Source organism: Lampetra fluviatilis, chromosome 32 (genome assembly GCF_964198595.1).
Source record: "Lampetra fluviatilis chromosome 32, kcLamFluv1.1, whole genome shotgun sequence".
In the NCBI taxonomy this organism is placed as follows: domain Eukaryota; kingdom Metazoa; phylum Chordata; class Hyperoartia; order Petromyzontiformes; family Petromyzontidae; genus Lampetra; species Lampetra fluviatilis.
This window is the reverse complement of record NC_136306.1, coordinates 4,642,094-4,660,419: the sequence shown is the minus strand read 5'-3', so window position 1 is coordinate 4,660,419 and position 18,326 is coordinate 4,642,094. Positions and strand designations below refer to the sequence as shown.

At 52.5% G+C, this 18,326-nt stretch overlaps 2 protein-coding genes across 5 annotated transcripts in view; both read left to right on the top strand.

Annotated features, from left to right (window-relative positions):
* Nucleotides 1–18,326, top strand: part of YOD1 (YOD1 deubiquitinase) — an 87,794-nt gene that overhangs the window by 28,094 nt on the left and 41,374 nt on the right. The gene's annotated exons all lie outside the window — the stretch shown is intronic.
* Nucleotides 1–18,326, top strand: part of LOC144943660 (inosine-5'-monophosphate dehydrogenase 1-like) — a 35,812-nt gene that overhangs the window by 737 nt on the left and 16,749 nt on the right. For 2 of the 4 annotated variants that reach the window (XM_078871345.1, XM_078871343.1), the window contains exons 1-6: nucleotides 4,709–5,066; nucleotides 7,130–7,222; nucleotides 9,051–9,149; nucleotides 13,692–13,740; nucleotides 17,726–17,827; nucleotides 18,223–18,297. In XM_078871345.1, the coding sequence (XP_078727471.1) occupies nucleotides 7,146–7,222; nucleotides 9,051–9,149; nucleotides 13,692–13,740; nucleotides 17,726–17,827; nucleotides 18,223–18,297 (402 nt within the window). In that variant the 5' untranslated portion in view covers nucleotides 4,709–5,066; nucleotides 7,130–7,145. Of the gene's footprint in view, nucleotides 1–4,708; nucleotides 5,067–7,129; nucleotides 7,223–9,050; nucleotides 9,150–13,691; nucleotides 13,741–17,725; nucleotides 17,828–18,222; nucleotides 18,298–18,326 lie in introns of those variants that run through there. The other 2 variants (XM_078871344.1, XM_078871342.1) reach the window with 2 other exon arrangements.

The window sequence follows — 18,326 nt, the reverse complement described above, 5'->3', positions numbered from 1 at the left end:
AAAACTCAACCTCTGTTTGCCTACCTATGTCATTCATGTACCTACCTGTGTCTGCTCAGTCATTCCTGTTCACCGGTGTCTTCTCGGCTGTATGTGTCTCTCTCTACGCATTTATCACCTTCGTCGTGTTACCTGTGTATCTCACCTGTATGTGCTCATCTGATATCTGTGTGAAAAAAAAATGCATAGCTCATCGGATTCTTACAATCTCAAAAGAAAGATTCTGATATGCCTACGTTTACACGTTTGTGAATACTGTACCTGCTAATGTGTGCCTGCCCACCTTTGTTTGTTCACCTGCTTGTGTTGTACCCGTGTCTCTGTCGACGTGTCTTCTCACCTGTGTCTCTGTCTACCTGTCTTCTCACCTGTATCTCTCTACCTATTTCTACCCACCTGTGTCCGTCTACCTGTGTCTGTTCATCGTCGTCTGTCTGCTCATCTGTTTATTGTTTTTAAATCACTAAACATCTAATGCCATCTGTTGTTATTCCAAGCAAATTATCCATGGGCGGTTCCATACATTTAGGGCACCCTCATAGTCAAACGATGCAAGGTTACCCTCAGAAGACACATACACGGCATGTCATTTGAAGGGGTAACGAGAGGGTGCAGTGGGATAAGAAGCCTACGTGGGGTAAAATCCTTTCTTTGACCAGGGTAATGTCCCACGCCATACCCTGGCTCGCCAGGAGATTACGGTGCAGTACAACTGAGGACTAGACCTGATTTTGTCTGTGTGGAATAGTCACAGGGGTGGCCGACCTGTAACGGACCAAGAGGCAAAAAGTACCCGTGAGTTCTGCAAAGAACCAACTGTTTGTATGTAAGTGTGTGTGTATTGACAGTTGTCGGCACAGCACGGGAGACATTCATTAATCTTTGCTACTGTGATAGTGCGTTCTACGTTATGCCCCTTCGATAGAGCTGCGTGTGATGGGTTAAAGAGCCGCGTGTGATGGGTTAAAGAGCCGCATGTGATGGGTTAAAGAGCCGCATGTGATGGGTTAAAGAGCCGCATGTGATGGGTTAAAGAGCCGCATGTGATGGGTTAAAGAGCCGCATGTGATGGGTTAAAGAGCCGCATGTGATGGGTTAAAGAGCCGCATGTGATGGGTTAAAGAGCCGCATGTGATGGGTTAAAGAGCCGCATGTGATGGGTTAAAGAGCCGCATGTGATGGGTTAAAGAGCCGCATGTGATGGGTTAAAGAGCCGCATGTGATGGGTTAAAGAGCCGCATGTGATGGGTTAAAGAGCCGCATGTGATGGGTTAAAGAGCCGCGTGTGATGGGTTAAAGAGCCGCATGTGATGGGTTAAAGAGCCGCATGTGATGGGTTAAAGGGCCGCATGTGATGGGTTAAAGAGCCGCATGTGGCTCGGGAGACGCCAGTTGGCCGCCGCTGGGATAGAGCGTTTCGCCCTCACACGTGGGTTTTCTCCATGGTGCTCCGGTTCTCTCCCGCATGTAAACGCTCGTGAATTGGCCACTAACACCTTAATATATAGAGGACCGCAGAGCTTGGCCAATTGTTGGCTGCCTTTCCCCGCTCGTCTGTGGTTCTTCTCTGTTTGCAAGCGAGCAAACGCTGTGCGGCTGCGGCAGTACGTCACAAGTTGCAATTAAATAACAGACACGGTATGTGGAGGTCTTCGTCGAGCAGAGGATCGACCATGGCAGCGGATAATCGTGTCTGTTACACTTGGGCTAATGGAACACTCGGGATTGACGGGAGAGGACGGGAGAGAACAAGGGAGACACACAGCGAGGATAAGGATTTGAGTTAAATACAGCGCTTAAATTCCGCAGCAGCATCGGGAACATCTTAACGCGCTTGTATGTACAGTATGTTGAACTTCTTTCGCGCCGTACCTAGCCAACCGCTGTTATCGGAGGTGCGGCCGGAGAACAACAAACTAAACACAAAACGCAGTTCTAAAGAAATGAGTGTTCAATTTAGATTGAAAAGTTCATTACTTCGGTGGCTTCCAAATATCGGAAGAGCGTTCCAGACGGCCACAGAAGCGCATCTTAAAGCGCGCGATGCAGTGACCGACGCTACGAACGAGACCGAACACGCGGGACCGACACAGACGAAACGCAGCCTGGATGGCGTCTTCCATCGATATCACGGCTCTTCTCTTTCTGCTGCTTGTCTCGCATTTACTCGACTTGGGAGTTCCCTCCCGTCCACGTTGTCTATTTTTTGAGGTTCGTATAACACTGGTCACACACTTTTTCTGGCATAAGGTATTACAACGGTTTTCATGTAATTTTGGGGTGCTGATTCCAAATCTGGCATCAGTTTTTGTCTATCACATCAGGTTTTTGAGATATCAAATATTGCATTTTCAATAAAAACTGCGGAAGAAAAATATTAAATGAATGTGGATATCTACATAAAATTATATTATAAACACACTATCCTAAAAATACAGCACCATATTTTAACACTAAAGCAGTCACTGACTCGCAACAACTTGGAATCATAAGTGACAGAGTTAATTTCGGGTAAAATCAATGAAAATGGGGTATGCCGATAGCATAAAAATGATGTGATAGAGCAAATCTGAGATCAGATTTGGAATCAGCACCCTGAAATTAGTCTAAAACAGCTGCAAAAGTCCAGGCCAGAAAAAAATGTTTTTTTGTTGACCAGTGTAATTATTGAACCTCGCTCCATTCAACAAACGTGTTACAATGCCTTGCCTGTTACACGTCAAGTACAGGAGTGCTGTTTGTTGCTGGGCGCATGGCGTGTTTTCGTGACTCATTCTTGGGCTTCCAAAACCGTGATTCATAACTGGTATCCTGTGGGGTAGATCGTGTAGTGTCCAGTAGAATATAAATGTTTAAATACAGCCTGCCACCACCCAAATCAATCAAAGCAAGTTGTCACGTGGGCAAATCTGACAACTGAAAATGGTTACAAATAATTTTTGTTACAATTTTGCCCGACGTTTCGCTGGAGATTACATCCAGCTTAATCAGGTGTGAAGAAAGCCTCGTCGCTCACGTGTGCGGGAAGCCTTTGGCGAGTCTCAAGACGTCCTTTCAGGAGGGTCCTGCTCGGTTTTGTTTGCATTTGGTGGGTGGGTGATGTTCCTGCTGTGTTGGATTCAAGCGCGGTGTTTTGCAGGTACTGCAATCATCGCTTCAGTCGGATCGAAGGGGCGTTCCACGTGTTTTAGATTCCTGAACCTTGCAAGCAGGGTAGATGAATCTACAGGATGGGCCAAAATTCAGGACCACAGGGTTATGTTATCTATTATTTTCTTGCTGTGGTTGCCCCACCTGATGATGATTGCTTGTGTTGCGATCGAAACGTCGTGATCTATTATTTTTCTACCTGCGTGACTTTTACCGAAAGAACCAAAGAGTATATAAATCACGTAGGGTTGTCTTATTCTAACACATGTTCAAATTGGCTTCCATTAAAATTCATGTACGCATTAATTATCTTTTGAAATGAATTTAGGACGTTTTTTAAAGAGTACAGCTGGCATCTTTATCCTACATAAAAACTAATTTAACTCTTTCGTCTTTAGTCAGTTTTGTTAAACATGTTAAATGTCATCTGAAAAGGGAAACATGAACATTGATATTAATAATAACAGAACACACATTAACTTAAAGAATAAGCAATTACAACGTTTTAAAGCAAGTGTTAAAATAGAATAAATAACCCGGTTTGTCCTGACGTTTGGGCCACTCTGTATAGGAGACAATAATCGTCAGATCTCAGAAGCTACTGAGCGGGGTGGAGACTGGAGAGTGCTTGGATGTGTGACCGTCATGCACAGGAGTCGTTAACCACAAAATAACAAGGCCACTGTTTTAAGTTTGGTTTAAAAAAAAATCTCAATATATCAAGAGCCGCAATGCCATGCGATAAACATAAATAACGGGATGAATCAGTCCTTAAAGAGCCTGAGGCTACAGACACCTGATCATGCACAACAAACTGGTTTTCGGCTGAAGAGATGCAGATGTCAATGCTAATTTCCTGGGGTGATCGGGCTTTTTGCCAAGTTCAGCTCCAAATCTTTGGAACAACGCTTTGTCTTTTGCTGACAAGACAACCAGTCGTTCGATATATTTAAGTCCGTCCTGAAAACTCACCCCTTGAAACCGGCCTTCACTGCGTTCCATACACGGACGCGCACTGGGATCTGCGGATGAAACGTGCCGTTGCAAATGTTTTTTTTATTAATTCGTGCAGTTAAAATCACATCGTTACATCAATAGCCATTGTCAAATGGGGGGGGGGAGTGGGCGGAAGGTGAGGGGGAGAGAGGTGGGGGGAGATGTGGGGGGGAGATGTGGGGGAGAGGTGGGGGAGGGTGGGGGATGGGGGAGAGGTGGGGGGGAGAGAGGTGGGGGGAGGTAGAGGGAGGTAGGGGGGAGAGGTGGGGGGGGGAATGGGGGAGAGGTGGGGGGGGGGAATGGGGGAGAGGTGGGGGGGGGGAATGGGGGAGAGGTGGGGGGGGAATGAGGAGAGGTGGGGGGGGATGGGGGAGAGGTGGGGGATGGGGGAGAGGTGGGGGATGGGGGAGAGGGGGAGATGTGGAGAGGGGGAGAGGTGGGGGGGGGTCCAGGTGTTCGCGTTTTTTAATTGTGACGTGACCGCCGTTGAATCGCGGGGGGTGGTCAGTGGGGGGGGGCGCTGTTTGACTCCACGCGGTATCCGTACGGCCGCGTCACAGGGACGACCCCCGACCCCGGGGCTGTCGAAGGAAAACAAACGTGGCCGCGTGAGTAGAGCCGATCCCGAGGAGGGAGTTTGAGAGAATTGGAGACCCATTGGAGAGAATCGTGGAGCTGCTGGAGAGATTCCCCGTTACGGCGGGAAACCCCGACGGGGAAGACGAGTTGCGTTGCAGCAGGGAGCAAGAGAAACCCGCCCCAGAAGAGACAGACGCAGCCCGAGCCCGAACGGGATCTCATCTGGACACGGCACGGGCGAACCGAGCAAGTTCCTCGTTGAACGGAAGAGAAAACAAACAGAGCGGAGCCTTTAGCCGCAGTCGAACTGGACCGGTTCGCAGCCTCGCCTCGCGCCGCCAGTGAGGGATCTGCACCTCTCCACACACACATATACACACACACACGTGTTCACCCTCTACACACGTGTTCACCCCTCTACGCACCTGTTCGTATTCACTCCACACACACGCGTGTGCACCTCCACACACACGCGTGTGCACCTCCACAAACACACGCGTGTGCACCTCCACACACACACGCGTGTGCACCTCCACACACACACGCGTGTGCACCTCCACACACACACGCGTGTGCACCTCCACACACACACGCGTGTGCACCTCCACACACACACGCGTGCACCTCCACACACACACGCGTGTGCACCTCCACACACACACACGCGTGTGCACCTCCACACACACACGCGTGTGCACCTCCACACACACGCGTGTGCACCTCCACACACACACACGCGTGTGCACCTCCACACACACACGCGTGTGCACCTCCACACACACGCGTGTGCACCTCCACACACACACACGCGTGTGCACCTCCACACACACACGCGTGTGCACCTCCACACACACGCGTGTGCACCTCCACACACACACACGCGTGTGCACCTCCACACACACACGCGTGTGCACCTCCACACACACACACGCGTGTGCACCTCCACACACACGCGCGTGCACATTCTACACTTCGCATGCAACAATTTGTTCCGTGAAGTCTGCGGAGCGGAGCGATGAAGATGAGAAGAAATCGGAGGTCCAAGAGAGTAATTTAAAGTAGGACAGGGAAGCGTATTGTTTTTATCCCAACTATCCAGAGATGTGGGGCCGCCACACGGAACGACTTTGAACATAGTTTGGTTCTTGCACAGTGCGGGACTTTTGAGCATGAACAGTGGGAGGAGCATCTGTGACCCCCCCCCCCTTACCTGTCCAACAACGTACCTGTACACACAGGGACATGTGTGCCCGCGGGTGCGTAACCCTCCCGTTGCGTAAGGTAAACAGTCTCCACTCCCTTACCTGTACACACGTGCAGTGTTGATCAACTCTGCACCTGTACACACGTGCAGTGTTGATCAACTCTGCACCTGTACACATGTGCAGCGCTGCTCTCCACACACACCTGTGGCACCTATCGGCACGTCCTGCTCGTGTGGATGTGTGTGCACATATTCCGGTGTGTAGCGGTGAGCGCGCTGCGTGCTACGAACCCGGCGACCCGACTTCGATTCGCGACCAACGCCGGTGACGAATTATCTGAACCGGTTTTTGGGCCTCACCTAGGTCTACTCGGCCTCAAATGAGTTACCTGGTGCGGTGTGTAGTAAACATCGCCACTGGGGAGACAAAGGCGGCCGGGCGTGGTGCTGGCAGACCCACTGCCTCGTGTGCCGTGCCGGCCTTTCATAGGTGCTCGCTAACAGCACTTGCCCCAATATTCTTTGAAGGCTATATGGGGGATCTTTGTTTATGTGCATATTGTAGGGAGCGGTATTGTGACTGCTCTACGAACCCGGCGACTCGACTCCTGGGCTTCCCAATAGGTTCGGTGTCTAAACAATAGCACTGGGGAGACAAAGGCGGCCGGGCGTGGCGCTGGCCACAAACTCGTCGTGGTATCGGCCTTAATAGGTGCTCGCTAACAGCACTTGCCCCAGCAGTATGCTAAACGATATTACATTGGATATTTATCTTGAGCACCTGTGTACACGTGCTATAGACCTTGACACGCACACACCCTGTGTACACCTCTTGCCTGTGCACACGTGGACTTGTTCACGCACGGTATGTGGGTCATGTGTCACGTACACACGTACACACGTGCGCATGTACCTGTCCACACCCCTGCACGCCAAATGCACGCTTGCAAGAAATCCGTGTCTGAATTGTTTTTTATTGTGGACCTACGGACAGCAAATCAATGCCGAGGTGCGATCCCACTGAGGCACTGTGCCTCGTGCCTTCGAGACCCGAACGTGCCTGTGCCTGTGTCTGAGTACGTAGGGAGCGGTACTGTCGCAGCTCGTGCGCTGCGCCACCAACCCGCTTGTCCGAGTTCGATTTCTGCTCATGGCCAACACAGCGACGATTATCTAAACCGGTTCCTGGGCCTCTCCTAGGTTGACTCGGCCTCCGATGAGTACCACCGGGGAGACGAAGGCGGCCGGGCGTGGTGCTGGCCACTCCCTCGTGCGCCGTGCCGCCCTCCATAGGTGCTCGCTAACAGCACTTTGTTAAAGGCTATACGGGGGATCTTTGTCTCTGTGAGTTTGTATCTGCAGCGGTAGTGCAGTGGCCAGCACGCTGCGCTATGGACCCCGCAACTCAAGTTCAGTTCCTGTCCATGGCTCACATGTGTGGCGTGTCATAATCTCAGCCCCGGTGCAGAACCCGGCGACCCGAGTTCGGTTCGCCACGGTGGCGAGATGTTAACTACCTCACCTGGTATGCAGGAGGTCGTAGGTTCGATCCCGACTCTGACATTTGGATATTTGGAGTTTGCGTGTTCTCCCTGTGGTTGCATGGCGTTTTCTCCGGGTCCTCCGGTTTTTTCCCTACACATTTAGAAGCAACATGCGTTTCGAGTATTTGGCTACTATACATTTGCACGTGATAAGCCACTCCGTTGAACTATCATTTGTGGCCAGGTCGCTTCGGAAAAAGAGCTATACAGCTCAGTGGGCCTTACCTGGTAAAATAAACGATAGTTTAGTTTTATAGTTTAGATTCCCAGCCGCGGCTAACATTAGCGGCGAGTGATATCTGAACCGGTTCTAACTGCGCCTTAAATGAGTAATTGTACCTGATGCGCGCTGTGTACCTGGTACGCTGTGTACCTGATGCGCGCTGTGTACCTGGTACGCTGTGTACCTGATGCGCGCTGTGTACCTGGTACGCTGTGTACCTGGTACGCTGTGTACCTGGTACGCTGTGTACCTGATGCGCGCTGTGTACCTGGTACGCTGTGTACCTGGTACGCTGTGTACCTGGTACGCTGTGTACCTGGTACGCTGTGTACCTGGTACGCTGTGTACCTGGTACGCTGTGTACCTGGTACGCTGTGTACCTGGTACGCTGTGTACCTGGTACGCTGTGTACCTGGTACGCTGTGTACCTGGTACGCTGTGTACCTGGTACGCTGTGTACCTGGTACGCTGTGTACCTGGTACGCTGTGTACCTGGTACGCTGTGTACCTGGTACGCTGTGTACCTGGTACGCTGTGTACAACATGGGCAGTGGGGGCACGAGGAGTGGCAGGCAGTGGCGGTGGCCCAGAGCATAATCTAACGTGCATACAGACGGGGGGGCGTGCTTCCTGCTTCCCTACGAGTCTCTGGTTTTTATCGTCCCTGGCTCGTAAAACACATACGTGTATGTCCAAAAACGAAACACGTCCGTCGCTAACATTGGCCCTTCTTCATAGCACATGCAGAGGCCGGAGAAACCAAGTGGATAATGAGCGTTCGACATTGCCCTTGGTTACACCATGGGGCCTAATAATGATTATTTGTGGGGTTTTCTTGGTGTATGAATAGTTACCTATTAGGAGCTATTGAGTAACAGGATAACCCTTCAATAATCAGAACGTATCATTATTAAATATACTGCTTTGTATTACAAATACAATTAAAACAATATTGCTGGCACATTGCATTGTGGGTGGACTCCATGGTAGTGAGGTCAGCGAGAGGACCATTGTCAGAATCCTCTTAGTGATGCATTCCTGGGTCCAACTGTCATTTTTGTAGAGCCATAGGGGAAGCCTCAAGAGGGGACATGCAAATATTTTAGATTCTCGAACCTTTTAAGACAATAATCGGTGTGACAAAACAGGAAATCACAAAACACAACGTTATCTCATTATTATATGGCAATTCTTAGTCCGTGTCTGGTGTATTTTTGTTTTATTGGGCTGTGTAGCTGGTCGCATCCCATGCCACCCCCTCACGCCTAAACAGGCGCTCGCTAACGGCAATTGTCCTCACCATTGGTCGGTTAAAGGCTACGTGTGGGGGGGGGGTGTCTCTGTGTTCTCCCAGCATGGCGGATTACCTCATCAGCGGTGGGGCCGGGTACGTCCCAGAGGATGGACTCACGGCCACGCAGCTCTTCGCTGGCACCGACGGACTCACCTACAAGTAACTCAACGCACGACAACAACAACAACAGCCGTTTTCCACTAAGTGGCGGTGATGTCATCACTTCGCTTGTGCCAGGTTAGGTGCACTTGGAGGCTATCACGTGAAGTGGCAAAAGCTTACTGGTGGCAGGAGGTCATCGGACAGACCAAGGTGCCATGAGTTGACTAAATGATATGACTGGCAGATCCACCACCTGTGTTCCCCACTGCCAACTTGCTGCGATATAGCCACCCGGCACTCCGGTCATTGTTGTGAGCGTCACTCCTACACCCTCCATTGTTGTTGAAGGGCGACTGTCTCCAACTGCCCAGTAGCGTCCTGCACTACTAACCTCCCCCCAAAAAGACCGATCTTGACACCGCTGGTACCAGTCATCAGCAAGTCCAATCAGCTCCACATCCTCCTGTACCGCGCATCACTCCATCTCTTCTCTAGCCCGTGACACGCCCGTTTAGGCCCCTCTTTCCGGCCAAACAGAAGCTGTTTGGGCATGCGGTGGCTGGCCATGCGAGCTACATGACCCAGCCAACGCAGGCTTGCCCGCCAGAGGGGCTCGCTGATGGGACTCTGTCCAGATACTTCAAGGATCTATGAGCTCTTCACACAACCTAGTCTGGTTTAACCAAGGATGGATCGTGTTAAGGCCAGCCTGAATGTCTCGAAGCACGGGTACGTGTAGTGAAACATACGCGTAGCACCAGGCTAGGATGGGCAGTATCTAAAATTTGAAATGTAATTCCAATTGTAATTGGTATCTAACATTACAACTGATACTTTTAATTGGTAAATTGTATCTATCTGCATTACATGACCCAAGGTTAATTGGTGATTTGTATCTCCATGAGAGATTCTCTGTAAATTTGTGATTTTAAATGTATTTTGCCCATCTTTGTGGGGCACAGAAAATACGAAACTTGCAAATGATGCCACATAAAACGTAAATGATTGCTTTCTCAAGTAAAACGATAGTGAAGATATTCTTGGTTCTTTCGGTAAAGTCACGTAGAAGGGAACAATAAAATAATAAAAATATAAAACAATACAATTCTCACGACGTTTTGATTGCAACACAAGAAATCGTCATCAGGTGTGAAAACAACAGCAAGAAAATTTGAAAAAAGTGGCGTTTTTTTCTTATTCTTTCCCTTCTACGTGACTTTACCGAAAGAACCAAGCATATGAATCCTTGCAGTCACGAAAGCTTTAAATCAAAAGATAGTGAAGATGTAGAATGCATCGTCGGTTTTACTTGCTAGTTGGAGTAATCGGTAACTGAGTGATGCGGCCCCATCATCATCATCATCCTCGTCGTCGTCGCCATCATCATCGTCGTCGCCATCATCGCCATCATCATCATCGCCATCATCATCATCATCGCCATCATCATCGCCATCATCATCGTCGTCTCCATCATCATCATCATCGCCATCATCATGGTCGTCGTCACCACGAACCTCATACGGGATAAACGCGTGACTGCGGTGGCAGAGCGCGAGCAGAAGGAGACTGAGTCCACCAGTGGGGAACAGATCCAACAGTACAATCAGCATGAAAAGGCATACATCTGCAAGGAATACGCAACTTTATATAATTCAAAAGCATGGTTAATACACTACCCGGATAATCCTTTCACGGATAATAATCGAGAGTTATCTATACTTAGCGCTGAGGGATTAAACTTTTTTTTATCTCCCAGGTGTCCAAGGGTCCTGTTGATGCTTTTGAAATGTAGGGGGGCAGACTGCCTAGGCTGCAGTGGATGCTTGGCCACCACTGGTTTCACCTCCATGCGTTTCACCGAGAGGGCATCATCAGGAAAATATTCACACCACTCTATAATTTACAGATCCACACCCCTCTAGATATAAATCCACGCCGGTCTCGATTCTACAGATCTACACGCTCTGGGTTATAGAATCATGCTACTCTCGATCAGGGATTTGCACTGGATGCTTGCCACGATAGACCACACAGCCTCACACCGCCGTGCATCCTCTAAATCCTCGGCACCGTAGATTACACCGATTCTCGCCACTGTATATTCGACAAATTAACTCCACTGTAGATTTCCGCTTGAGGTGCACCGACCTTTGAACCAAACAACCAATTAGTGCCGCTCCCATGGGTCGGCCCCCACTTCCCGGGGCTGCCAGTCGTCGGGGCAGGAGTGGACTTTGCTCTCCGTGTCCCCGAGTGTCCCCCTTTCCTCTCCAGGGACCGTCAGCGGCCCTTATTACCGTAATTTACAGACTGCGCCGCGGCTCTGCTGGTCCTCTAAGCGACCGGTGAAGTCGCCGAGTGATTTGGCTTTTCGTGGAAGCCAAACGGATAACGTGGAGAAAACCCACGGCTGCAAAGAAACACGGAGAGGTTCATGCCTCTGAGAAGCCGGCCACGCACTCTCCACTTGCCGTGCCGGGGAGACCGAATCGAAGCGGCGACCTCTGGATTGCAAGTGCAGTGCGCCGACCGTGACACCGCTGTGGCAGCAATCCCACGCTTGTGTGCAGTGCGCTCGCATCCAGCTCTCGCTGTATCTCCCCCGCGCGACGCATTTCCGCTGTAGTCGTAACGACACGCGACCAACTCATCTTGGCGTCGGCACACGAGATGGATTTTCGCGAGCCAGCGTGATAATGGCGCTGTCGTTTCTCTTCTCCGGACCTTCACGGAGAGGGAGATGTTACAAACTCCACGGATTGCGACGGGGGGCTTTGAGAGTCTTCATTCGTAATTGACTGGTGACGGCATAACCATCGCCCCTTGGCAACGCGGCAGCGAAAGGGCGAACAGCTGTGTCGGAGGGAGGTGATGGTGGTGGGGTAGCAGGGCCTAGTGCGGGAGAGAGAGAGGGAGGCACCGGATTATCCGGATTTACTCCGTAAAAAGCAGATAAATTTATCGCGAAGCAGCGTAAGCAGATCGGCGTGAATGTCCTGCGGCCACCCTTGAGCACCGCGGGCCATCGCCGAGGTTCACCGGCGAGTTTGGTGTCGACTCAACGTTCGGCCTCGCGGTCGACAAGGCTTGCACCGATTAGCCAATTTTAGGAACGATACTTGTTTTCTTTTTTGCGATAGAAGAATAAAATCGATTTTGATGGATTGATGACCCATGACGATACGTGAACGTTTTCATCGAGGATAGCGTCGAGAGCCGATGATCCGCATCGGAGTGGGATTGTAAAAAAAATGTAACTCGACAAACGAGAAATAATACAGGCGTTGACAACGAGACCAAAAAGAATCAATGCCTGAATCGAATCAATGATCACTGATCACATCTATGTAAGTCTCTGGGTCTCTACGTGAGTCTATAGGGTCTCTTTGCAAGTCTATGAGTCTCATCAGTGGTGTCGCGTGGCCAGCATGGGCGCTGTCCAATTTCCTCCCTCTTGGTACCCCTACGCCTGGCCCCCTCGGGTGCCCCACGGGCGGTTGCACTGCCTGCACACTCGATAGCTACGCCACTGGGTTGAAACATTTATGTACGTGGATTCGACCGCTGGTAACCGAGAAGAGGCGTTATCTGTTAAACTCCCGGTTACGACCTCGTTATCTTTTTTACGCCATCAGCTTATCGGTTGTGACGTGGTTACCGCACGGCTTGGTCCGCCATCACGGTGGTTATCTTGAACTATTCGTTTAATTATCTGGGGGACGTCTCGCCGGGCAGGGCGTGATCGTGATTACGTGCGTGCGAGCGAGCCGACGCTTTGTGACGCCAGCAATGGTGGATCGATCATACAATTGTGAAACTCTCGAAACCTTGCGAGCCTGCGGGTTGTCCAGGATGCCGCAGTGCAGCAAGAGGGTTTGTGAACACCCAACTTTTGAGTGTTGTGCCCATTGGTAAGCGTGCTGGTGGGTTTTCTCGAGGTACCCGTGCAGAACAAACGGGACGCGTGGCGCGGATAAGGATTTGCATTCGGCGCTTAAATGCAGCAGAATCTTAAAGCGCTTACGGACATTACAAACGAGGCCAGGTACACACGGCCACTTGTTCATATCGGCACCTGGTTTTACGATAGATCACCTCTACGAGAGTTACCGTGACCCCCCGCTGCAGGCGGATAGACCTAATGCATTAATGCTTTCAAACGTACACCTGTTCACCTGATCGATTAATCTTCCTGTCACTTGGTCACCTTGGTATCCAATCACCTTATCTATTAATATACTGGTGACCTTGTTATGGGATCACCTGATCAATGAATATCAAGGTCACTTGGTCATCGGATCACCTTATCAATGAAAATACTCATCACCTGGTTACCCATTAGTCTGGCCACGTACCCTCCTGTGTAATACATTAGCCAGCAATGCTGCGAATGCGCACACACACAGACACGTGGGAACACTGGAGCTTTATGTGGCCATTATCAGAATAAAACTTTTCCGCGTGCTCCCATAATTTATTTTCGCGAGCAACCCATGTGTGTTTCTCCATGCCGCCCTTGGGGGTGGAAGATGCCGATGCGGTGCGCGTGCCACACCTAACCGCCTCCCTCCCCTCTCCGCCTCTGTCTCCCGATTTCAGTGACTTCCTCATCCTGCCCGGATTCATCGACTTCACCGTGGAGGAGGTGGTGAGTGGTGCCCGCCCTCACCGCCGGCTTCACACGTCACACGCCACGGATGTCACCTGCGGACGGGAATCGAACTTGCGTCGCCGGGTTGGGTAGCGCAGTGCACTCACCACTGCTACACCGCTCCCCAAAACATTGTTGTCCTTCCGCCGTGCCTCCGATTAGCACGGTTGGCTACGTACGGTACGAAAGACGTTCAACATACATACATTGTTCACGTATGACGGAGACAAAGATCCCCCGGTATCACCAGATTTCTTAGTGCAGCATGCCAGCCACTGCACTACCATTGTGCGCACACACACACGCGCGGCACATTGTCCCTTAATTTTAAATCACCCTGAGCGCACCCGATTCCGTTGGGATCACGGAAGCTCAGCAGGTCTGAGCCTGGAGAGCGCTTGGACAGGCGACCACCGCGCAAAGTTGGAGCCACGAGCTCCATCCAAGCGCAGGAGGAGTGAGATGGACGGTAGCAGCGTTGAGCCATGACGGATCGCGACGGCGGAAGCATGCATCCAGTGGACCATGGCTGATTATGAAGATGATATGACACTGTGTCTCTACCTGTCACTGCAGGGTGGCGGTCGGGGGTAATGCTTCTATTACGGGGGCAGCAGTGCTGTGGGCAGGCGGCTGGGAGCCTGTGAGTTGCCGCCGGGGAAGCTTAAAACCAAAATAAGTCGGTGACGTTGCTCTTGTGGTTTCATCCTGGATTGTGCCGGGTGGGTGTTGAGGGTTTAGGTGGTGAAGATGGAAGAGATCTGGGTGGGGGGGGCTCTCACCCGTAACCTCGTTAGCGGGGGGGGTGCAGTCGTTAATCCCGGCCACTCACTCGCCGTAGCATCGGCCTCTCAAACGGAATTTGGGACGGACATCGGCGGTTGTTAACACCGCGGTTGAGCACGGGTGACCCCGCAGAGGAGAGGGAGGGGGGGGCGGCGTGCGTTTTCGAGGATCGGGGGTGGGAATCCATTAGGATTAGGGAGGCGAGATCAGGGTCGGGTTAGGCTTGGCGTGCGAGTGATCCGCACGGAATCGGCCGTGCATTCATTCGCTGTTAAGCGTTTAAATCCCTGGCTGGTGAGACGCCGTCGGCTGCCCGCTATTCTCACGACCGCCGATCGTGAGAGGCGCGCTGGGCCCGTGTTCCAAGTGCGGCGGTTCTTCTACTTCTGGATGTTGCTGTAGAGCAGCAGCTGTGATGCTACATATCAAGGTGGTTGATGAGCAGAGTGATTGTGTCAGGAGTAGCGGGGTGGTGGACACATCCCATGGTCTCTTTTCTGGGGTGTCCGCATCTGCCGTGGAGTGTGGCAGTGCACGCCTACGATGTTGTAAGGGTTGACGGATTGCAGAATGACTTGCTGGCATCCACAACACCCACTGGGCTGCGAGGTTGTCACGAGTAGGCACTGCAGAAAGCCGATTCCTGAACCTGTGTACGCAGATCTCTTGAGTGTTTTGTCCTTGTATGTGCAGGTTTTCTCTGTCTACTCCAGTTTTGTCCCACGTGAAGCAAAACCACTCCGGGCCAGACATCCCAATTCAATGCTTGCCAGGTGTTGTAAGCGTGGTGCTTCGAAGGGTGTGCAGGTGATGGCAGTGCCGAGTGCAACTCCCCCCCCCCTCCCGCTCTCTCGTACGCAGCAACGCGGGTGCTGGGTTTTCTCTATAGTTCTCCGGTTTTCATACGAAGCCAAACGCTCATTCGTAATATTCGTGGCCAACGGTTCCCAGCGCAGCAGGATCCCGAGACTCGGTGAGGCCCTCCTAGGAGAGTCCTAGGCACTGTAGTGGTTTAATTTCTACGCGGGCACGAGGGGGGGGAGGGGGCAAGCAGTTGAGCAGTCCGGGAGTGTGAGCAGCGTCGGCCCAGTTGCGACGGTGGGGACGCGCGGCCCAGCGACGGACGCAGCCGTCCTCTTTAATTATTTAATTGCCGCTTGTTCTCTTTAATTGGGATCTCTCTGAAAGTGCACACGGCGGAGGAGGGAGGTGAAGGGAGGTGTGCGGGGAGGGGGGGGAGGCAGGGGGATCGCGCGGCGAGAGAAGGCACCGCCGCCGTAGCGCGCCTGTCCGGACATGCGGCGCTTTGGAAAAATCGGAAAAAAAAATATCGCGGGATCGCACCCCCCACCCCACCCACCCCTCCCCCCCCAACTCCGACACACACGGCCACCTTCGCGACGACCGTGTGACATGCACGTTCCAACGACGAGCGCGTCGACTAAAGCGGTGGTGCTCACAGACGGCGATCTCCGGCTGCTTGGGGATTCGAGTCGCCGGCTCGTCGCACGCGACGTTCCAGCTCCGGAAGTAATAGCCCCTCCCCCGGTGGCGGAGCCGCGGTGGTGAAGCCGTGGCTAATTGGCGTTAATTGGCGCCGGGTCTGCTGTGGGTAACGCGGAGGTGGGGCGGCGGTAGGGGGGGGGGGCAGGCAACTGGTGCGCCCTGCTGGGACACGCACCCGGTCCCCGCGTCTCGGGCACGCTGGCAAAGACGCGCGATAAAAATAGACCCCCCCCCCCCCCCCCTGAGTTGATGGCGTCCCTTACGCAGCCCGTCCACCCTGCGGTTCACTCGTCGTCATCTTCATCTTCAGTCGTGATCTGTCCGCTGCTGGATAAATACCTCCCTACCCCCTCAACATGGGCCCCATCGCTCCCTCCGGCACACAAACCGATCTCACTTCTTCATTGACCCTCGAGCGCGATGTCCTTTCGTCACGATTACGTCACGAAAGGATTGTCTTATTCGCTAAACTCTGGGCTCTGCCGTCGAAATATGGACTCTTTACCACCGACTCTGGACCGTTGACTCTGGACATGCAAACCGAGCAAACATTGTTCGCACGCTCTGCAGACCTGCGGTGCGTTATTAAACGGCAGGCTTTGTGGACATGTATCTGCGTGCATGGGACATCTTCCCCTCTCCTGCAGGACCCGCCACCATTGCGTAACTCTCCGTGGGGGCTTAATTCCTCGCTGGATATTTGTGCATGTCCCCTTGCAGACCAGAGTAAGTGGCTCGCTACCAGTAAGGCACGTCTGGAGCGAGAGCTGTACTGGATGTGGTGTGCTGGGTTCGCATGATTTTTGGGTTGCCGACCCAGACAGGCCCGGCTGAAATGAAGCCCCGATCGCATCCACGTTTCAAGTTTATTTTGTTGAACAAGGTGACAACTCAGTGGATCATGATAATCCGCTGCCTGTACGTGTTTATACTGAGAGCAGTACAAATAGTACAGGGAGGGTTAAGTGTTGACTGCAACAACTTTCAGGATCTGGCAGAAGCAAGGAAGTGACGGCAAGGTTTGGCAGCATCAACGGCTTTGTCGGCGATGACCCCTTACGTGGCTTCGGTAAAACCCTCCCGCAAATATCCGCCCCAAAGCTCATTCACGAAGATTTGCAGGGTCATGAGGCGGCTCTCAAAGCGCCGTTCAGCCTCCTGTGCGGCGGCGGTGGTGGTGCGCCCCTCCCCTAAGCCGGCGGGCGGTGACTTCCCCGGTGAGCCGGTGGCGACACTTACGCCGGTTCCTCCACCAGGCGGCAGATGCAGCCACCGTAGCATGCGCCAACTGTAATAATACGACAATGGTAATCAGAATAATTTGTTTATTTGGCCACGATTGCCACACTAAAGTCCGAAAACTTTCATCAGGAGGGTCGTTCCTTTGGGATGCTTGGCCGTCATCCATTTTGTGTCGCACGGCTTTAAAGCAACTTCTTCACCACCGCCGTGGAAGCACACACGTCGTGGGCAGGAGAAGAGGCCAGTGTGGCAATACCCTCTGTCTTCGCCAGCTGTGCAGTTCCCACGTCTTGGTGTCACCCCGTGGTTGCACCGACCGGGAAGCAATGGCGAGATACGGCCGTACTCTCACTGGTGCCGGCCACGATGCGCCCTCAGTCTCGGTGATTCGATGACGCGCCGGTTAACGGTGATCCCTTCCCCCCCCCCCCCCCCTTTTTCCACCGAGGACCTGACGTCGGCGCTCACCAAGAAGATCACGCTCAAGACGCCGCTCGTCTCCTCGCCCATGGACACCGTCACCGAGTCCGACATGGCCATCGCCATGGCGGTGAGAGCGGCGCAAATTTTCTCACCCAGAGTTACCCGGGCTCACCGATAGTTACCCGGGGTCACCGATAGTTACCCGGGGTCACCGATAGTTACCCGGGGTCACTTGAATGGGTCTCACTTTCATCACGCAGTATGAGAGGCAAATGTTCTCTGAACCTGTCCTGGGCCTTCCCCTGGGTAAACTCGGCCTCAAGAATTTGAGCACCTTTTGCGGTGCGATATGGTGTCAACATCAGCTGTGGGGGACAGAGGAGCCGGCGTGGTGCTGGCCACACCACCCTCTCGTGCTCTGTGCCGGCCTTCATCGGTGCTCACGAACAGCACTTGCCACAACAATGTCTTAAGGCTACATGGGTATTGTGGGGGGGGTGGTGTTTGTTTTTGTGTGAGCAGCTGATGGGCGGCATCGGCTTTATCCATCACAACTGCACCCCCGAGTCCCAGGCTCACGAAGTGCACCAGGTCAAGGTACGACGCGCAACATCGCCACCCTCTCT